This window comes from Trachurus trachurus (genome assembly GCF_905171665.1).
Source record: "Trachurus trachurus genome assembly, chromosome: 3".
Lineage (NCBI taxonomy): Eukaryota > Metazoa > Chordata > Actinopteri > Carangiformes > Carangidae > Trachurus > Trachurus trachurus.
In genome coordinates this window covers 21,676,394-21,697,757 of record NC_139893.1, presented here as the reverse complement: position 1 = coordinate 21,697,757, position 21,364 = coordinate 21,676,394, and the positions used below count along the sequence as shown (strand labels likewise).

Sequence of the window (21,364 nt, the reverse complement as noted above, 5' to 3'; positions counted from 1 at the left end):
TGTCCCGTGATACCTAATGCAGTGAAGCCGCATTTAATTGTTCTGGTTAAATCAGGCACTTAGTGTGACAGACTTTGTGTCTTTTGTCATGACCGTGTTCTTATAGACCTGGAAGACCCTGTCCCAGATCCTATTAACCCCTTTGTTTCTGATTAACCTCTTCCCTTCTCTGCCTTTGCTCTGTATCACAGTGGGAGGTGAACGTCAGCCTGCACAGGGAAACAGACCACACAGCCCTGTGACACACACACACACACACACACACATGGCTGCCTAAGGCTAAAGCTAACTCTCAAAAACACCACTTTCTGTGATGTTTATGTAATTAACTTCACACAGTCTGCATGTGTGAACTGTGATCACAGTTTGACGGAGCTGGAAGATCTCCTACTTTCTTTCTCCCTCAGATAAACCATGAGGAACAAGCAACGACCTGACTGACCTAAATTGAGACAGATGGGGATTTTATATCAGAAATGGGTAGATATTTCTTGTTTCTTAAAAACACTTGAGCATTAAAAACTCTAACTCTCCAGTTTTACCCGGGTGGAGCATTGTGGTGTAGTGTCATTTTTACATTTTTAATGAGACAACAAATTAACAAGTCACATACACACACACAAGCTATGAAACCAAACACTGGTACATGTATTTTAATAAGAAGAATGTTGATTTAAAGATAGGCTGCCATTGTCCTAGGATTCGGGTTCATATGTGACGTCCTGCACATGTTAGTACAATTCCACACACACACAATGGCACTAACTGATCAGATGATGTACAGAATTTTTTTGCAATTATAATTTACATTGTATCAAAGGAATATTGAAATATTATTACCAATTATAATCACTGAATATGCTATGCATTTTTTTTAGATTATCTTTTATAAAACAAAACAAAAAATAAGAATTTCATACATTTTCAAAGTTCAACCCAATGGTCATGTCAGTGGACACAAGTATTGTACATCGGCTATGTGGTGTGTTCTTCACCATTGAACTGATGGAGGAGAATCAGTGAAATCTGTTAACCTTTGCATATACAGTACAGTGCTGTAGGATTATTTCAACATTGGCCGTGACCTTTAAAGACGAGAATGCAATCCATCTGTTTTGTCTTAGTTGTCTTGCATGGAAACACCCATTCACAGACAACTTTGCACGACAACGTGCTGCTGACAGTTCTCTGAAATATGGGAGGAAGTCAGTAAAAGCAGAAGCAAGTCACAGCAATCAAGCAAATCTCAAAACACAAAGTACTTCCAAGACTTTACTGAATATCAAATTTGAGGATTCTTAATGTGTGAGCATATTCAGGGCAGGGTTCATTTTTTATTCCTTTCTCACTTCAGAGGTACGACTTTGATGGACAAGATATTGTTACAGGCCTCTTCTTTCGGCTTTCAACAAGCAATAGTCACCTCCTCAGCTCTCCCTGCAGTGCACCGTCTGTCGCTCATCACCAGATGTTTCCGATTTGCAACATCAAATGCTTCTAATTCATCCCGCTTGTTCAAATCATCGTTTACTAATGACACAACTTTCTTTGTACTCGCAGTCTGCATTTTACCATGATGACGACTTTCATAACCTCCACGTTTACAGGCAACAGTAAAAGTGCACCAAATAATAAAACCAAACATTTACGCAGAGCAATTTTGGGGGCTTCACCACAAGAAGTTTGCCCACTGTCCCCATCTGCTCCTGCTTACTGGTACCTTTACAGTGTTAAAAATAAGCCCTCACTCTGAAGCTGCCCAGTCTTTAGAATAACCTTGTTAAAGAGTGCAGAATTTATTTGTTGCCTGAAGTCCAATTTGTTCAGAATTTGTTTATATTGCATCTCACATATCTACGTTGGGTCTCAAAGCTTTGACCTGTAAATCTGCAGGGACAAGTGCCTTGTCGTCCTCATAAAGGAAATTATGGGAGGGGGCTTTTTATTTGGGTCAGTGACCATGGGAACATGGCAGGTCTGTCTTATATTCTCAGCATGTATTCTGTGTGCAGGGCGAGTAAAAGGAAACTGTAAAACAATAGGTAGTTTTAACCAAACAAGTGTGATTGGCCAAAGACGTGTTCCTGTCATACTGATAATTCCTCATAAACAGAGCTAGTGTTGCTTTATAAACAAGAAAGTAGCTGCCATGCAAAGTCTAGAGGCAACCAGGAAACCTGTGTTGATTTTAATGTGGATTGTAAATCACTGTTTAGATCAGCCACCCTAGACTAAAGGGGCAGTTTCAACTGGTGTCTTTATGTGGAGGGATAAAAATCTTAACTCTAACTGTGTTTGTTTTTTATTATTACAAGCTACATCTTCGCATGAATAAAGGTTAAACTAGTTGGTTAAGACTTGGGGATTTTAGTTTGTGTGTCCTGTTTCTTGGTGTGTGGAGACCATCCAAGTGAAATTGGGTTGGTGCAGGAAAATGACGCTGATGTTAGAAATACAAAGTGTCTGACTTTGGCACCACAGAGTGCAGTTTGTATCCTGTTTCCTACAAACAGCCAAAGTTGGTTTCTTTAAACCATGACCACAGTCTTTCTCAGACCTAAACCAAGCAGCATAAAACTGCAAAACAATTCAAGCCACTGACGTAGAAAATGGGAAAATATGCGTGTGACATTCCTGGAAATGGATGTCTGGAATCGAAAGCGAGACTGAGAAAGAGAGCCAGGTATGTGTGAAATGATGTTTAATTGGCCGTCAAAGGTAGTCGGTCAAGAGCAGGCAAACAAATAAACAAAATTAAATTTAACAGAGCAGCGAGTATATTATTCATTGAAAGCTGAGAACACAGAGGCACAATAGATAATCTGGCAGTGGGCTAGTGTGTGTATGATGCTTCAGTATGAGCGGCTAAGTGGGGAGAACTGGTGCCAAGTGTGGACAGGATCTGAAATGTAGACCCATTTTACACAAAAATATGAAAAGCACATGGGGAGTAATAAAAAAAGAAGATGATTTAACGATTCAAATGAATTCCTTTGGCCACTGACGTTGTTTATGCTGCCTCACTGTCACAGAGCCACGACCTGCTGGGACACGACAGAGCCATTGTTACTATCGCATCCCCGCTAAACCGATTATACTGTACAGAACATGTTACAACTGCTGGGGCTGGCTTTGGGGGAGAAACATGCCCATCATAAACCATTATGTAGTTCAAATATGACTAGTGTACAATGTAAAAATACTCAATATTAAGATTTTCATATCTATAATTTTTTTTCCAGAACATGCACTTGAACTGGAAGCAGCAAAGTCTGGTAGCTCTGAGTTTTTACTCAATCTTACAGTACTTTATTTAGGGTCCTGGCAGCACAGCTGCCAGGACACTATTGTATTCCTAGGACTTCTTCTTCTTCTTCTTCTTCTTCTTCTTCTTCTTCTTCTTCTTCTTCTTCTTCTTCTTCTTCTTCTTCTTCTTCTTCTTCTTCTCCTCCTCCTCCTCCTTCTCCTCCTCCTCCTCCTCCTCCTCCTCCTCCTCCTCCTCCTCCTCCTCCTCCTCCTCCAAGGAAGTCATACTTCCCATGGGTGAAAACTCACCAAACTTCACAGAAACATCCGACCCCATGCCAGATTCACTCAACTCCAAGGACATGTGCCCCCCCCCTCCTAGGGGGGCACAATAAGCGTTTAAATTTAAAAACTTTAAAAATTCCTACCAAACCAACGGTAGATGCTACAGTGTTGAAACTTCACCACCATGTTGCCTCAATACTGCTGAAACTTTTGTCCACTTAAACTTATTACAAATTATGAAGTCCATCACTCTGTTTTTTCAATAACTGTAAAACTTTTAAAATGTATCTCCTCCCACAATTTTTGCTCAATTGACACCAAACTTGCTACAGAGTATCTCCAGACCGTCCTCCACAAAACTTGTTTCTCGGATTTTTGATTAAGCAAAAATTGAGCCTACAGTGCATGAAAACGTTTGACTGTAAACACTACTGTAAACATATACCATCAAATTCTTGATAAATACATTTTCAATCTTCCTGAAAAAAAAATGACAATATTCTGGAGTCATGGTTGATGAAGTTTGGCAAATATCAGAATTTTATCTCAAAAACTGAATTTTCTAGAACATTTTGAATTCTGCTCTCATGGGAACAACTGCAATCAATGTGAGAGTGGAATTTATAAACATCATATTTTCTCTTATGAAGCAAAACACTTATCATTAAAAACAAATCACCAACATTTCCATGCTGTCAAGATGCAATTTATGTATTATCAGATTTTTGTTTAGATGACTGAATTTCTGAAATTTTGACCATTTCATCATAACAGCTGCCCGGGCACTGGCTCACCTGAGTGGATAAATGAAGCTACACAGCAGGTCTCACTACCAGCCAATTAGCTCGGCGAGTTAGGAGCTGGTTCTTGCTGTCAGAGATTGTGAGTTCGAGACCCAGCAAGGGTGATGATGATGATGATGATGATGACAGATCAAAATGTCAGATGTCCTCAACATGAAATACAAGACAGTTGTACTGATGGTGGCATCACAGCAAGCCTCTAAATTTAAAAATCCAAATAGCTTGGACTGGACCATGCGCGAAGGCTCCTAACATCTTAAGCCGCGTTTCCACTACATGGTACCGGCTCGACTCGACACGGCTCTGGTACCAGGTACTATTCTAGGGAGCGTTTCCATTACAGGATAGTACCGGCTTTAGAGTGGCCGGTCGTCATAGCGACCGGCGGCGCTTAACAAAATAAAACAAAACTATAAACAGGATTTTCCCCGTGGTTAAGCCACATTTTTACCTTAATTAAAAAGCTCGGGAGTAATTTGATAGCTTACTACATGACTTGTGACTTGTTACGAGTGAGAGCGGAGGCTCTCTGCCTTCACCTGGCCTCTCACGACTGAAAACCAACCTTGCAACATCCGTTACCTGGCCGCAGCCCCCCGGTGTCCCAGCTCTCCTCTCCTCTCTGCTGCACCGCCACACAAACGAGCTCCGTAACTGTAAGCCTTTGTTTTTGACAGTTAAGACTACACATCGTAACATCCTATGTGTTAGATAAAGTTATCCACAGCTCCGTATTGATTTTTCGCCGGCTTCGTTGTCAACAAACCCACATGGCCAGACTGGGAGAGGAGGGGAGGGGAGGGTAGGGGCGGGGGGACAGCGACAGCGGAAAAGCGACCAGACTTGCATAGTTTGTTCATTTTAAAACATTTATTTATTGAAATGTGGTGATATCTGATGACCCGCGGCCACCGGTGACGACTCTCTGACCAATCAGCAGTCCGCAATGTTTACACGTCACATTTTAGTACCGCTTCAGCCGTTTTGGAACCGCGGCTGAGCAGGTACTTAAAAAAATAGTACCGGGTACCAGATTCCAGGTACTTTTACGTAATGGAAACGCAAAAAGGCCGAGTCGAGTCGAGTCGAGCCGGTACCATATAGTGGAAACGCGGCATTAGACTCACAGTAGATGTTTGACAAATACATATCATTATTTTACCTCAAAAACTGATTTTTCTTTTTACTGTGGTTTCAAATCTGCCTACACGACAGTGAATGGCTTACTCAATTTGTGAAGCCACTGTTGAATGCCACTTGTCAATTAGCTCAGTGCGATAGACAATGGTCTTTGGTTCTCGAGGTTGTGGGTTCAATCCTCAACTGATGCAAATTGAACATTATAAGGTCAACTGTCTTGTCTTCCTATTCTCCTGTTTGTTACTCAGAATTGCCTAAATTTGCCCAAAAGTAGCCCGGACCCGACCCATCGCTGCGCAGCAGCTATAATTTTTGTCGTATTTTGTCAACTGCTGATGGATACTTCTGTGGGGAGTAGACTCGCTCACCAGACCCTCCTCCAGAGAAGAAGTGATGGAGGAGTTTGTTCAGGAGGTGAAGTTCTTTCATTAAAAAAGAGCAGGTCTGGAAGATGCCACCCTGTTCAAGCTGAGACGAAGAGGTGCTTTTGTGGAAGGCTTGGAAGTGGAGGTGTACTGTCGGTCCGTTCTGCCGTCAGTCTTCATGGGAAATGTCAACTTTCTGACCAACAAGAGTGATGAGCTGGAGATATTGGCGAAGAGCCAGAAAGTAGACATTCTTTCATATCATAACAATACTTGTGTACATCCCATCCATGGCAACTGCTGAAGTTCAAATGTGAAGTTCTTCATGCATGTCGTTGCGAGGATACGGACTAAACATCCAGAGGCACTTTATCAGGAGACTTTAATCATGTTTCCCTGTCGGACTCACGGGGGGATGTGGTGGAGAGATGTAGTCTACACTGAAGATGGTAGAGGCCATTCTGAACAACTCAGATCATCCACTTCATAACACTTTGATGGACCAGAAACTCTCATCTCATCTCATCTCATCTCATCTCACAAAATACTGCACATCAGAACTTTACTTCAAATATTAGCAGTATGAAATTGAAGATAGGACTGCTTTGGTCACAGATATGTCTGAAATTTTTACCTCTAAAGTGACTTTTTTTTCAATGGATTTTTGGACAAACATTTGCATACTTCCAAGAGAGTTGTCAGTATTGTGCAACAGCACATCCAGACACATAGTATATCATCTCTATGCTGACTGTGAGCCAGCTGACAGAAATGACTTTCTAACTTTGACTTTACAGCTCAGTGTAGCCATAATCGCAGCACCAGTCTTTTATCTTTATTTTATGCTTTTCTTAGTGTTTTGGTGAGTTTGTGCGGCGACGTCATAGTTATAAAATCTGGATTTTAGCAAAAAAAAGCAGCATCTTGAAAATGATTGCTGGTTATAGTCTGTAGTCTCAATGGGCCATGTCTCAGTCATTATTTCAGACTTGTTCCATTGTCTGACAGCATAAACAGAAAAACATGTAAATGAGAACAGCTTTATTGGGAACGGGCTGTATTAAAAAGAGGAACAAACAGATGAATGGCGAGGCAGAATGTAAATTACCTATGATGCGGTCCAGCCATACACTATGAAGTCTCGTTCTCCTCGTGACTGTTTGAAACCTTTTGAGATAGTGATTATGAGTAATACAAATGCCTTTGACCTGACCTAACACTTCAGAAGGAATGTGATGCTGTGACTTTTGGTATTGGAGGCAAAGCATATATTTTGCAGCTGTCTATAATTTATACTCCGAGTGCCAGTTATTGGTCTTTTTGCACATTTAGAGCCCCTGCAGTATCCCATTCCCACCTTGTTTGTCTATTAAACACACACACACACACACACACACACACACACACACACACACACACACACACACACACACACACACACACACACACACACACACACACACACACACACACACACACACACACACACAGACACAAAGAGAACACATGGTAATGTGGCGTGTTAGCATGACTTCACGTACAGAGAACTAGATTTAGTGTCCAGCTCTAATTAGAGTTGCCTGTCATCACTCCACAGCCAATATATCTGATTGGCTCTGTGCTGCAAACAAACACGCCATCTGTTTAATTAAAGTGTAGCGATTAGCTCCAGAAGCCAGTGGTGCTGAGTGGACAGTGAGCAGACCTCGTCTTTGCCTAATGCCCCGTAGGTTGCCCCTCTTGGTCCATGTTGCCTAGTTCGGAGGCAGCGTCGTCTCCAAAGTCAGTGGAGACATAAAGTATTTCCCTTGAGTGTGAGTGGAATGATGAATAATAATCCTGTCTTTTCTACCACCACCTCTGTGTGTGACTTACTGCACAAAGGAATGTTTGTCCCAGGCCACACAGCTGCACAAGGTACGGTGCAGCCTGATTCACGACTGATTTCACATTATCTTCTCAGAGCTGTTTAATTTTCAGTTTCTCTGAGGAGATTTATGCATTTCCCCCACTCTGTTCCCCACTTCATGCTGGCAGGGCCTAAAGTAAAATTCAGTCTGGGGAATAGAGTTTCAACTATTTCAGTCATATATCTGACTTTTGTCTGCATGTGGTCCCGTTTAGCAAACAGGGCACTGTAGATGACTGCCAGGCTCAGGGCTCTGATTCTTACTGGGATATACTGGAAAGTCAAAGCTGTGTGTAACTGTGGATTACAGATTGTTGAAAGTACTGTAGTGTTATGTATAGTGCCGTGAAGGAGGACTACAGTATAGAGTTCCTGATGCAAAGAACTACACACTGGTGTTTTTCTTCCCTCCCAATCTACTGTATTTGTTCTGTTATGCAGTCAGACTAGAGTCGCTCAACTGGGGGATTTATAAACCTTGTAAACCCTCTCAAGCTTGTCCATGTGCAGAAAAAAAATGTCAAGTGCAGCACCTCTGAGCCACTGACCCTTTTCCTTTGTGGCTTTGTGATGTTGCCAATCAGCAGGTCTGACCGCAGGATCTGCCCGGTGAAGAAAGAGGGACCGTCCTCTCCCACAGCTCATAATCCCTCACGTCCGAAGGGGTCACGGCCGTGTTGGGAGGCATTCCAGGCATAGCCCCGATGTCTACCCCATCAAAGCAATCACTGAACATACACAGTGTGATCTCTCCTGGCTGGACCGCAGTGCTGCTGCAGTGGGATCCCTCCTCTTCTCTGGCTGATTAAGATGTAGTTGTACATTAACTCACCTGCACCAGTATACACAGCTTTTCATTTATTAAAATACACTTTCTCACCGAGCCACTATCAACCTTGACACTTACGGTAAGTAGGTACCACTGTCATGACTGATGGAGGTCACACACGGTACAGGGATACTTTTTCCAAAGCAAAAAGATGAATTTCAAAAGAGGACCTAATACTTATCATCAGGGAGTATTTGTGCTATTACAACATTTGCTGCAGGTGGTTCACCTCGAAAACTCATAGTCTTATCTACAACTTAAAATTCTTTGCTAAATTTCTGTCATGTCCTCAGTAAATTAAAGTCGTCATCTTTGAGTTACTCATTTTTCTGACTTAAGAGATATTGATTGCTGTGTTCTTGCACTGCACCTCCCAGAGAACAATGTGACGTGTTTCACTGTGAAAATATTGCATTAATATTGTTTGACTCACTGCCCTCAGTGGTCCTATCATTTGTTTATTCAGGCAAGGTAGATTTTTCAGGAATAGCATAACATTTCGGGAAATACGTGTCAGTTTTCTCCTAAGAGTTCAATGATAAGATTGATACTATGTCATATCTGTCATATCCGCTGGAGGCGAATAAAATGTGCCTTTCAACACCTCTAAATTTCAGTTATATCCCTGATAACCCCAATAAAAGGAAGTTTTATGCTCCTGTCCTGTCCAAGAAATAGTTGGCACATACTACAGCCCACAAGTGACAATTTTTATTTTATGGATTTAGAACTGATTAAACAAATAAAATAATTGGTGAGTTTTACGGGTCCTGGAAGAGCGGGTTTGTTTCCATTATGTAATGCCAGATTATTTTTCCCCCAATTCCAGCCTTTGTACTAAAATAAGATAAGCAACTGCTGCAGTATTCACTAGAAAGATATGATGGTTGTATTGATCTGCTCAGGTAACGATTGATAAGAAAGCTGATTTCTCCAAAAAGTCCCTCTTTTATTTATTTTTTCTTCACTACATCCTTTCTTTTGTTGTTTTTTTCCACGTCATGTAGGCTACTTTATCATGTCATCATCCGGCAGACTGAGCCGCTGTGCTGCACAGGGTGACATGTGTTGAGGTCTAAGTCATGTTAAAGCCAAACTTGCCTCAGAGAGTCTGTGTTTTCAGCTGCTGACTGCTGTGTGCACCTGTGAGAGCTTGAAGAAAGTATTAACTTCAAAGCTTTCTGCAAACTATTAATCACAGGAGCTTTTGCAGGTACAGTAGGGGTGGCAGACCTCAAAGGGGGCAAACTAGCATTCAACTGTTAGCAAAACATGTAGCCGGAAAGCAGCTTTTGATTATTGCAATTAGTTCTGAATGATGTGATGATTGCACAGAGGTTAGGACAACAGCAGACTGAAGTTGTGCCATTTCTCCACCATTATGTTGAAATAGCATTTTATTATTTTGCCGGGGATTGTGTTACACACCAACATTTTCAGTCTTTAGGAACGCATCTTACTGCGAAGCAGTGCAAACCAAAAACATAACCAAAGAGATAAAGGTCTACATGTGAGACATCTGTTAGTGCTTGTTAGCTAGCATAGCTAATTTCAAATTCACAGCCAATTAATGTTAGCTAGAAATGAATGTAGCAACAAATTACGCATTTGTTTTTTCAAACCCTCCTCAGATGACACAGGTGAAAGTGATAGGTTGAGTTATTTGACATGAAGTTTAGTTAGGTAGGCCTATATCCAGTGTACATTCAGGAAACTTTCCCTGAACTAGCATGACCACAGAAGCCCCTATAAACAACTAACGTTAAAAGTAAGAATAAAAGTTACCACAGTATACATACAAGAAGTTAGGGTGTATAGCAATATAATATGTAGTACTACAATACATCATCTAACAGCGTCGTGGGATAAAGAAAACAGACTCTGTATTCCTGTTTACTAACTTATCATGCAAAAAGGCACTCAAAACAATCTGTCAATTTTGTTTATCGTCATCACATAAAATTGCCCATGAATTTCGTGACCCTTGTCCAGGAAGCCAGAGACACATTGTTTTTGCTTTCTTCACTTTTGGTCAGAAAATAATGTCTGAATCCTTGGCTCTGAAGACGCTGCAGTGGGTAACGTTTCACTCTGAGCTAAGACATTACTGCAAATGGCCCACACATTGCACAATACTGTTGCTCTTGATAATCCCAATTTAAATGTGTGAGGCAGATGATGACGAAAGTCAGCAGGATCTTCATCATGGAACTGCTTGATATACTGCAGACAAATGGGAAACTGGTGAACTGGACTAGCTTCACAGCTCTAGTAAATTTGTGCAAACGATTTATTAATGATTTCACTCATATTCAAATTTGCAGTAAATTAGTGTTGAGAATCAAAGAGCCCTGGTTCTTGAGCTAAAGGCAGATGTTGAACAGAAGTTTGAAGGGAGGACAAACTCTAAAAAGAAAAACAAAAAAATAATTTTCCATGGGCTGTGCCACATCTCTGGAGCTCTTTATAAGCCGGAAAGAAACCTGCTTTTTCCAGTGTGAGTTTCTTGAAACAATAAGAGGTGATACTGCGGTGTTTTTACAAGTTCAAACACTTTCCCAGTGGAGCAAAGGCCCCAGAGTGAAACCAGTAGAGTAAGACTTGTACTACCTGACACCCTGACCTCAACTCCTGCCGAAAAGTGAGGAGAGAGACTAGAAAAAGACATAAAAATGGGGCAGTCTGTGGTTATTAAGAAACAGGTTCAACTAAATCCATCGCTGTCTGCTGTAATAAAACCAACAAATTGCCAGAAAGAAAGGAAAAGAAAAGTCAAGGTCCAAAGGTCAGCCAAAATGTCAATTTATTAACTTTTCTCTCTGCTAAACACAAACCAACGCCATAACATTGTGCAATGAAGTTATTTTCTCTCCACATGACCTGCTCTGACATTGATGGATCACTTCTGTGTTATTTGGCTGAGACGGTCAGGTGTTTACTATGATAAGAGAGGTATGCAACATTCATATTTCTGAAACTCCCTCAGTTTCCAAGCAACAGAACTACAATAAAAACAGATTTTGCAGCAATGCATCCAATGTTAGATGTGAAAATTGGAGACAGACATTTCCCTGTATGTAGCCTATTTTATGACACGCAATGTTCAATGGACCTATAGCTAATGGCATTGCACAATGAGATGGAGAGTCCAATCTGTTTGAGAGGTAATATTAAAGATCTATTTTTCTTTTGAGCACACTTGAAAATAAATGATCTCTATGTTGCTCTGTGACATGAGGTCATGATCTTGCAATACGTTTATCAGGCAAGGGAGATTTTAATTTATTGCCAACACAAAGACTGGAAAATGTTATTCAGTGTGGAAATTATAATAGACTGTAAGGACAAAATGACATTATGAGGAAATAGAATTAGTCACAGTAATTTTGTATTTATCGTAACAAAAAAATACAATTCTCTGATATCTGTGAGGTCTGATATACAGGTGTTTAGTTGGGTTAAATAAAAACTAAAGCCAAAATGCTTTGCCAAAGTATGTGCATTATCTTCTCACTTAACATTGTGCAATCTCTGCAGTGTATAAGATGTGTTACAAAGCTGAAGGAGGAATCTCTATCTGAGTGGATGTTTGAGAGATGGTTTTAAAAATGTATTCAAGACAGAGTTTTGCAAATAAAAGTCTAAAGTACAATCTCCTTCACTTAGGTAATGTACCAGTAAAGCACTGAAGGTTTTAAAAGACGAAAGACACCATACTCAAATACGCTTTTTTTGTTGTGGGGTTAAGGTCATGGAGTGGATGGGGTGGATTCATCATGAGTTATTTCAGCGCTGTTACTTTGAATAATTCACATTTTAACTGATGTAAACTTGCACCAAAAACAGAAGGTCACCCACCGACGTGCCTGTGTGCATCCATAATCTTAGTTGACACATGAACCTTGATGCCTTCTCCACCACATACTGGACTTGCAAGTATGAATGGTGTCAAAGCGCCAACATGGATATGGACCAACTGGAACAATTAAGTCAGGCTCTCCACCCAGATAAAGCAACATCAGCATGGTGTTTCTCATGTGAGAAATATGTTACTGCTAAATTCTCAATGTTCGGATCCTGAGCCTTCACTTGCATGGACTTGTCTGGAAGTGGACACTTAAAGACAAAGGCATCTAGAGAAGCTAATGTCCCTCACATACAAAAAGCAGAGATAGCATCACAAAGGTCTGTGTTCCTGGAGTTAATGTAGGGATGGATGTGCATCTTTAAGGTACTCCTGATGTCATTTGAGTCCACTCATGGTGTTTGTTGTGATGAGAACTCAATGGGTCTTGCCATGAAGGTACTCGAATGTCTGAGATTGTATCACAAAAATGCAACAACAGTGTTTTGGGGGGTGGCTCTTTTGAATCCCCTGCCCGCATGAGACAGATCTGTGACAAATATTCTTGCCCAAGACTAACAGGTGCTAATCAAGGAAGTTGTAGATGAATGAATGTGAAATAGATGAAAGACTTTGATTTGATCATTTATGCATTAAATGCCTATACTTCCTCACAATTATGTCGTGATATGCAGTATAAAAAAGGATACAGGTCTGATCTACATCACTTTAAAGGAAGTTCCAATCAGTGTGAGTGTATCTCAAATTAGACACGCTGCTGCTGTGTTTCAGTAACAGGTATTTTATAAATACATTCATCAGATCATGTTCTTCATATAAACAGTGTATGGGAATTTAGTTGATACTGTCATGGCTCTGAGCCTGCCGCCACTCAGTGGCTCGGTTTTCTGTTGTTTTGGACTCTTGTTTTCTTCAGTTCAGTTCTTGTGCATTTGTTCTAGTGTTACTTCCTATGTTTTCCCTCCACACCCTCCTTGCACACCTGTCCTGTGTTTCACCTCGTCAGCCCTGCCCTGCTCCTTGTGTGGCTCCACCAATCAGCTCTTTGCCCCCCTGTCTCCTCACCTGTTACTTGTTGCTTTGATTGGGTCTACTGTATTTAGTCTTGTGTTTCTTTTAGTTCCTTGTCCGATTCTTGTTTGTGTTGTGGTGTTCTGTTCGCCTGCCTATTTTGGTTTAATAAACTTGGCCTGGCAAGTATCTGCCCATGTATGCTCCTGCATTTGGGTTCACCCACACCAGACAGATATTTGAGTTTCAGACCTTTAAACGTTTCACAGGACGGGTAATTGGAGTAATGTTCTGGTCATTAAAGTACCAATAAAAGGTTAATGGGTGTGAATGTAAATATAATGTAATGTAATGCCGAGGACTTCCTGGTAGATGTAATTCTACAGAGGCTACAAGTTGAAGAACCTCCCTAAGTCCTTTGGGAAGTTAAGGACACTTTCTTCTCTTTTATGTTTCACAACTGGACACCAGCTTCTAGTCATGAATGACAAGGAGTTGGTAAGGATACAGAGTATGGCCCCAGCCCTCAATGAAAAACACATTTCTTCCAGCCTGCTTGTATGCAGATAGACAAACACCAAATAAAACCCACAACCAAAGTAAACCGAGAACGGAGACTATCCTTCGTGGGAACAAGAGAAACCGTGGCCTGTGTGGTCGTAATAACGAAGCAGCCATTTCAACAGCTGCCTTTTCCTGTGGTTCTTTAATAATGTTGCTTTATATATTTTATGAATTTATTTGATTCTGGAGGGAACGGAGCCAAAGAAGACTGTAGAGTTTAATTTGATGTGCTAGACCCAGTTACTGTGTGCATGCATGTATACAGTATGTGTGTAAGTGAGTGCATGTGTATTTCTAGTATGATTCATGTGTGGTGAACAAAACCAGCTGTTTCTATTGAACAGTGGCCAAGAACTCCAGGCACCAGGGGGAAATAGACGGTGTAACAGACCAAGGAGTACAGAGTTACCTAACATTGCCTGACCATCCGCCGACCACTGTGCCGTGCTTTCCACTGAGGTGACTATTGGTCAGAGCTGCTCTCACAACACTGGAATAACCCTCTATGTCTTTCAGGGAATCATGATAAACGTCCCACAGAAACAACGAGTAATTCGTTTAGCAACCAAATTACCGTGAATAAAACTGACTAAAATATTCAGGGATGACAAAATCATGTATCCTGTGTGACACTCACTGTGAAACTAGAATGACCTTATCCTGTTTCTCAATATGATATTATAAACACTCAGTAAATTACTAAATACACTTACAGCTTTGGAGTGATGTATGGATGACATGCCACTGAAATTTATTACAGGATTACTGTAGTTATTTTTTCTTATTGGGTTCTAAGCAGCGGGTGTTGAGCAATAAGGCTCTGATTTCACCCAATTACTCATCTAGCGGAGGTTCTAATTTGTATTAATGTTATTTTAAATTAATTATATGTCAAAGGAAAAATGAAACCGTATCTTCTCAGCTAACATGTTACAGTAATGCTGAAGAAGTGAAAGAAATATTCTATTCAATAATGATTACATGTTTATAAATGCCCGTGCATTAATATTAATGTGGATCTGTCACTTCATGATAATAATATGAAAACAGAAATTCCTTTCAGAAGAAAGTGGCTTAATAATTGGCAATTCAATTCTTTAATGCCTATGGCAAAAACACAGGTTGAGCAATCAGACTGTGATTACAACTATCATTAAAATAACACACTAATTAGTGGATAATTATTATTTACAGTAAATGGACCTTGATGTGAAGGTTTTTTTTGTTTTAAAATCACTTACTTCGGATTCATAATAGTGTAGTTTTTTTTATGTGTGACTGCATCTTGCTAACAAGCAGACCATACACCAAGTTTTGTCCCTGCTGAAGCAACATATTTGCTGTTGCTATAGCAAGAGGGATGCCATGGTGTCACAGATAAATCTCCCCAGACATTCCTTTGGAAAACAATGGCCACTTTAGAAATGACTAACTTTGTGCAGATGTCACAAGTAAACTTCATGGTTATGCAGATGATACTCAAATGTACTAGCTCTGATTGAATGCACTAACAGGGTCTAATAGAGAGGGTGGAAAAGAGGGGCAACTAAGAATCAGTGCTAAATCAGTAATAAATCAACAGCTGAATTCAGAAGCATCAGTCCGTGGCTTTACAATATGTTGGGTACCTGTAGTGAACTTTCCTCTCAGACAGCTGCAGCTCGCTGATCACTGCTCTGCTACTACAACACAACAGACATCAGAAATTGGCACTGATCCGTCAAATCCAAACTTGGTGAAGCTGCTTTTAGCTGCTCTGCTGCACATACTGTATATGGAGCTTCCTGAAGGTGACTTTAAAAAAAAAAAAAAGCTAAAAAAAAAAGAAGCATCTGTTCTGTTCTCAAATATTTTAATGAATAATGTTTAAGTCAGTGTGGTTTACTTTGTCAAAGAGACACACTGTAGCACTTTGACTCTTTCTGGCTTCTTCTCTGCTATAAAATCAGACCATACTCTTTAAAACTGTCACATTTACATCATTAACCTAATTTTTCACGTCACAGCGCCCCCAATGCATTAATGCCCCTGCAGCTCATGTTAAGAAACTCAACTTGAAAAAGTATGTTTTGACTTTGAAAAAATAAAAAATATCACTTTGTGATAACTTCAGAATTACAACAATAATTAGTATTCTTTGTATTATTATTATCCTTGCTTCTCTTGTTTTTATTATTATTATTGGAGTATACGTCATAGCCACCGATGTGAGGCTGTAGTGGAAGTCTCTTCTTTAGAGGCAGGAATGTAAATCCAGAGGGATTAGTGAGAACACACGGAGCTGTAAACCCCTCAGTAGCTCTCCAAGGGGTCTCTGCCTCAGTGCGTAAAGTTGGGACGAGGCTCCGGACGCGCTCACTTCATCCCACAGGCTCCATGTGTGTCACCTCTGCGGGATACTTGACAAGGATTTCTGATATTTTGATAGCACTACCCTCGCGGGTCACTGACAGATGAAAACAGTGGAGATCTATTGACGTGAAGGCGTTTTCCTTACACAGATCATCTGTCCCGGAGCGCAGAGGGGACATGGGTCAGCTTTATGGTGCGACTCTTTTACCATTTGGCGCTATCTGTGTGGTTTTCCTGTGGGAGTCTGCTGCCAGCTCCATCAGGACGACGCTTTCAGTGGACACCTCGAGGTAAGTCTCACGGAGCTGATCCTAAAATAGCTTGAACATATGTAAATGAGAGGCAGCTGCGGCGATTTTAACCAGGGCGCAAAACTCCACTGAAAAGAAAATGTTTTTGAAACATCATAGTTTAGTTTTAGTTGTTTTCTTTTTTTCCCCCAGCATCTTGTGAATTGTAGGTTGAGATCTACAGTGTGTGAGTAAATCTCTGTGAACTTCATGGAAACAACCACTACATTTTCATTATCCCACCAATTCATTTAAACTCACAACAAGGGCTTCGCTGTCAGATGAGCGCACAGTGCCAAATCCATAATAGAGTTTAGCCTGTTTTATTGGTTGCTGCTCTTTACGGCGTGTTGTGTGAGCACGCTGTCAAAGAGGAGACCCTCAGATGAACCGCTGTAGCGCGTCTAATCTAATGTGATCCTCAAGGAAATGCAAAAAGGCAACGGGGGAACTCCAAATGGCTGGAATCGGTCGCGGTGCAGAGGGGCGCAGAGAGCCAAATGTTGCGTGCGCTCAGACAAAACATGACAGATGCTATTAACGTGCCCGGGGGGGCATAGGTTCCTGAGGTGAGGAGAGGATGTTAGTGGAGCACATGTGCCCGTGCGGAGGAGACCAGCGAGGAGCAAACTGTTGAGCATCAGGTTAAACCTCAGATAAAAAAACAACTGTAGTCTAATGTTTTATTTTACTCACAGATTTATGCTTTAGTGCAAACTCTGTGGATTCTGTTACAGCAGGATAAAAACTGACCCCATTAAATAAATGCATAGTTAAAAGTTTAAGAGTCTGTACCTGGTCTAGTGGAAACAGTGTATCATATGTATATACTGTAACTGGACATAATACTGGCATAGTACAGTATCCAATTTTTCCTAGATCAATAAATCAGCTGGGGCATTATATCAGAAACTATTACTACTGATACTACTGATAGCACCTTACAGAAATGCCATAGGTATGCTCTTTAGTAGCCCATCAGTCAGCTATTATCTCAGTATCTTAATCCTTATTCTATAATAAGCAATTTATTATTGTGAAATGTGAGAACATTTCAATGACAACTGAGGCCAAGGTAAAGTCATCAAAGAGAAAAAAAAAAATATCACAATGAGGAAAATGGATTATATGGATTAAAGGTACAGTATGTAAGAAATCTAAAGCAACTGGCCGTAAAATCCTCCTAATATGTCACAGAGACTCAGGAATAATGTTCATATAACATGATGAACTCACCAACAACAATAGTACAGCCAGAGTATTCGCATTAAAAATCTTTTTTTGCAGACTGCAAATCATGTTTATGTTTTGAATTTACGTGTTTACATGTTGCGCCACCTAGCCCTCTCTCCCAGTCACGGCGGTGTCAGTGGCATTTCAGCCTCCGGTCTGGTTCCACTGAGCTGCTGCTACGGCTGGGAGAAAAAACCAGATCACTGTGTTTTGAATTTGACTGCAGTAACCGTTTTTGGCCACATTCTTACATATTGCACCTTTAAGAAAAACAACAACAAAAAAAAACACTAAACCGATATCGATCAAAGTGGATATTGACCGGAAAACTCACAGTATCAGCATGGCTCTAGTTTAATGTCTAATGTAATGTACAATGAAAACAGGGACAGTTTGTGTCAAAGTACTGGGTTTAGCTCCATGAGGCACCGTCACCCACCAGGTTCAACTGGTCATGTCTAGCCCCTTGTTGGGCGTCATTCCCCCGTCATGTAGCAAAACACTGTTGACAAAGAGTGTACAAGCTGTCAATAATATTTACATTTGTTTCCATGTTCTCAGAGCGGAGTGTCCGGAGAGTAAGATCCTGACAGTGGAGTATCCCTGTGTCAGAGCAGGGGGGAAGAACAGCACCTGTTTCAGGTAAGACGCTCGGACATGTTGAGTCTCATAATCCTCAGCTACTGAGTGAAGCAGCAGTAAGTTACATTATATATTCATGGATCTGTATTGAGCTGAGCTGTTTCCCTGCTGCTGATGCTTGTAGGGACATTTGAACCTGACGCTTTGTGGGGTTATGGAGCGGTTCTGTAACCACTAAACCACCCTGCCATGTCATTTCCACAACTCCACACTGTACATCTCTCTTTTGGAAACTCTATATATCCACTTGAGAGAGAAAAATAATAATTTCCTGAAGACCATCACTCATAGGATGAAGATGCAATTGGTAAAATTGTCGTATTTGTCAACCCACAGCAGCTACTTTTCTCTTACCCCGTGCTCCTCAGTCTTTTTAATAGCCATCATTTATTCTAACCTCATGTTGTAGTTTGTTAGTCCCTTTTTTTTTTTTTTTTTTCTTAAAGCTGTTATTACTTTCCGTGTACAGCAGTTTCCATCTGCACTGAGCTGAATTCCACCAGCTCTGGCTCTGTGACAGTAAAACAGAACTTGAACTTGAACTTTCTCTGCTTGGGTCCAGAGCTAAAACATTTAGGGAAGGCATCCCCCTCAGGGAGTTAGGCCTGCATTATAACCTAAAAAGTAGAAGTACGTAGTCTGACAGGAGAGGATGTGATTATTTTTATTGCACTGTATCCATTCAGAGAAAAACGGGGAGAACAGACTGCTTACAGTGATTACCAACGATAAATTTGGTTGAACTCTGGACTCGTGAGTGTTTTTGTTATTAAAACAAGACAGATGCAGATGAGACAACGTGGAAGGGTACCGGAGGCAGTTTTTGAAATGTACTGTATGACATATTAGTTGAAGAAATTGGCTCCCTCCTCGCTCATCTTTCTCTTCATACACACAGTCTCCAGGGATATAATTTATGACGCTGTGCACTGATATCATATCGTATGAACATCTTGAAGCGTAGGTTAAAAGAAATACACAGATCCGATGCAGACTTAACGGCAGGTTGTGAGGCTTTCAGCTCGTGATACATCACAACACGCAACAAGAGGAAACCAATGCAAAACGTGAACATAGCTTTCCTCTGAAGCCAAACTTTGGCTCGGATTTGGTTGTTGGCGTAAGAAGATCCTTTAATAAATGAGGCACCAGGTCTAGTGTGAGGCCAGACCATCTGATCTGTTTACTGTCAAGGTCAGACTGTAACAGGCTCTGCGTCTGGTTTAATTTCTGGCTCCACGAGAGATGCGTGGTGTTGCTGGAGGAGGTGGATTAGGCGAGGTTGTATTTTCCTTTCCCCCTGTTTCTCAGGGTGGTTCAGCACAGACCTGGATCAAATAGATTTTCACGAATAACTTCAGGGGCAATCAGATTGATCCGTTGTGTCTGGCATAGATATTACTTTCATGTCTTAGCGAGAGCAGCATACACGGCTGATGAAGAGGCCATCACTCACAATTTGTTTGGAACGACAACGTTGTAATTGGAGCCTGCGTCCACACACGGTGGTCTTTAAATGTGTTTTTTTTTTTTTTTTTTTTTTACCTTTAACATGACTTGTAACTCCACAGTCAATAATGTGGTCCTTGACCTTGGAAATAAGGTTTAGATAAAAGTAGTGCTCTACATGCTGTTTGTATTTCTTACGGTTTTTTATGACTTGATTGATGTTTTTGGAGAAGAGATTTCAAAAAACCTTCATCCTCCAAACTCCTTAGATACCGAGTATTGTTTTCACTACATCCCCAGCTATGACTGGACAATTAAAGTTTGCAAAGTGTGTTGACCCTCGCTTGGTCTGTCCAACAGTCCAATCTGTACCCGCAGCTCTGCCACGTCCAGGCAGGCTGCACATTTTCCAATCGTTTCTGGTTTTCTTCTCTTAATTTCCCCACCTGGCGCTACTTTCTCATATTCAAATAATCTGGGAAAAAGTCATATTGCTGGAGTTTTGATTGAATATGACATGTGAACCATTTGGAAAAATTTACACCATCTCAAAGCAAGTCTACTTAGTTGCTATCAAAACAGTGAAGCAAATTATGGTACTTAACGGTCCTTAAGTTATGTAGCACTTGAGTGAGATTTTATGAAAGGGATCCTTTGATGCTTTAGACAAGTATAACATATTCAAGAAATATTGAAAGATTTCTCAGGATGATGTGAAGCTCCCATTATTTCTTCAACCTGTTCTGTACCTGACAGTAACTGTTACTGTCGCTATCTGTGTCCCCCTCGTCATGCCGTGCGCATACGAGTGTTTGCTAAATGCCTAACATGTAAATGTAATGTCTCAAATGGGTTTGTGGTGTTGTGTAGATGGAAACCCGTGCTGATCTCACCGTCCAAACATAGAGCGGTCGCTGTGGTTTTCTCAGCGATGAGGGTGAATCAGCTCAATTTCTACATTTCTATTGTTCTGCCTACTTCGTGTTCTTACTCAGTCTCTGCTGGAGGTCAGATTGCAGTCAGTGCCAAGCCAAATATACATGGTTTGTACCCAGACAGTGAGTTGATGTGAGCATGTGTGTGTGAGCTTGCCTTGTTTATGTATGAGTCTGTATGAAGTGTCTCAGTATTGTCTGTGCTGGCAGTTAGATACAGTAGAAGTTAATTTTCTACTCCAATCTGAATCTTTTCTCTATAAACACTCTCAGCTGTGGAGTCCAACTACAACACGACTGATGGGCTCAACTAAACTATAAACCTTTCACTTGATTGGCACGTTGTTTTGGTTGAAATACCCTGCAAGGCTCATTACTGCAGCAGATAACACCCATAACATCCTGCAGCAGCATGTGAGCTCAGGCTCTTTTTTTTTTTTTTTAAA

The 21,364-nt window shown here is 40.9% G+C and overlaps 1 protein-coding gene across 1 annotated transcript in view; it reads left to right on the top strand.

Annotated features, from left to right (window-relative positions):
• The first annotated feature begins 16,354 nt into the window (after window positions 1–16,354).
• LOC311008235 (collagen and calcium-binding EGF domain-containing protein 1-like) overlaps window positions 16,355–21,364 on the top strand; it is a 35,660-nt gene continuing 30,650 nt past the window's right edge. The window contains exons 1-2 of the mRNA XM_084001717.1: window positions 16,355–16,659; window positions 18,454–18,534. Coding sequence (XP_083857843.1) covers window positions 16,547–16,659; window positions 18,454–18,534 — 194 coding nt within the window. The 5' untranslated portion in view covers window positions 16,355–16,546. The remainder of the gene's footprint in view (window positions 16,660–18,453; window positions 18,535–21,364) is intronic.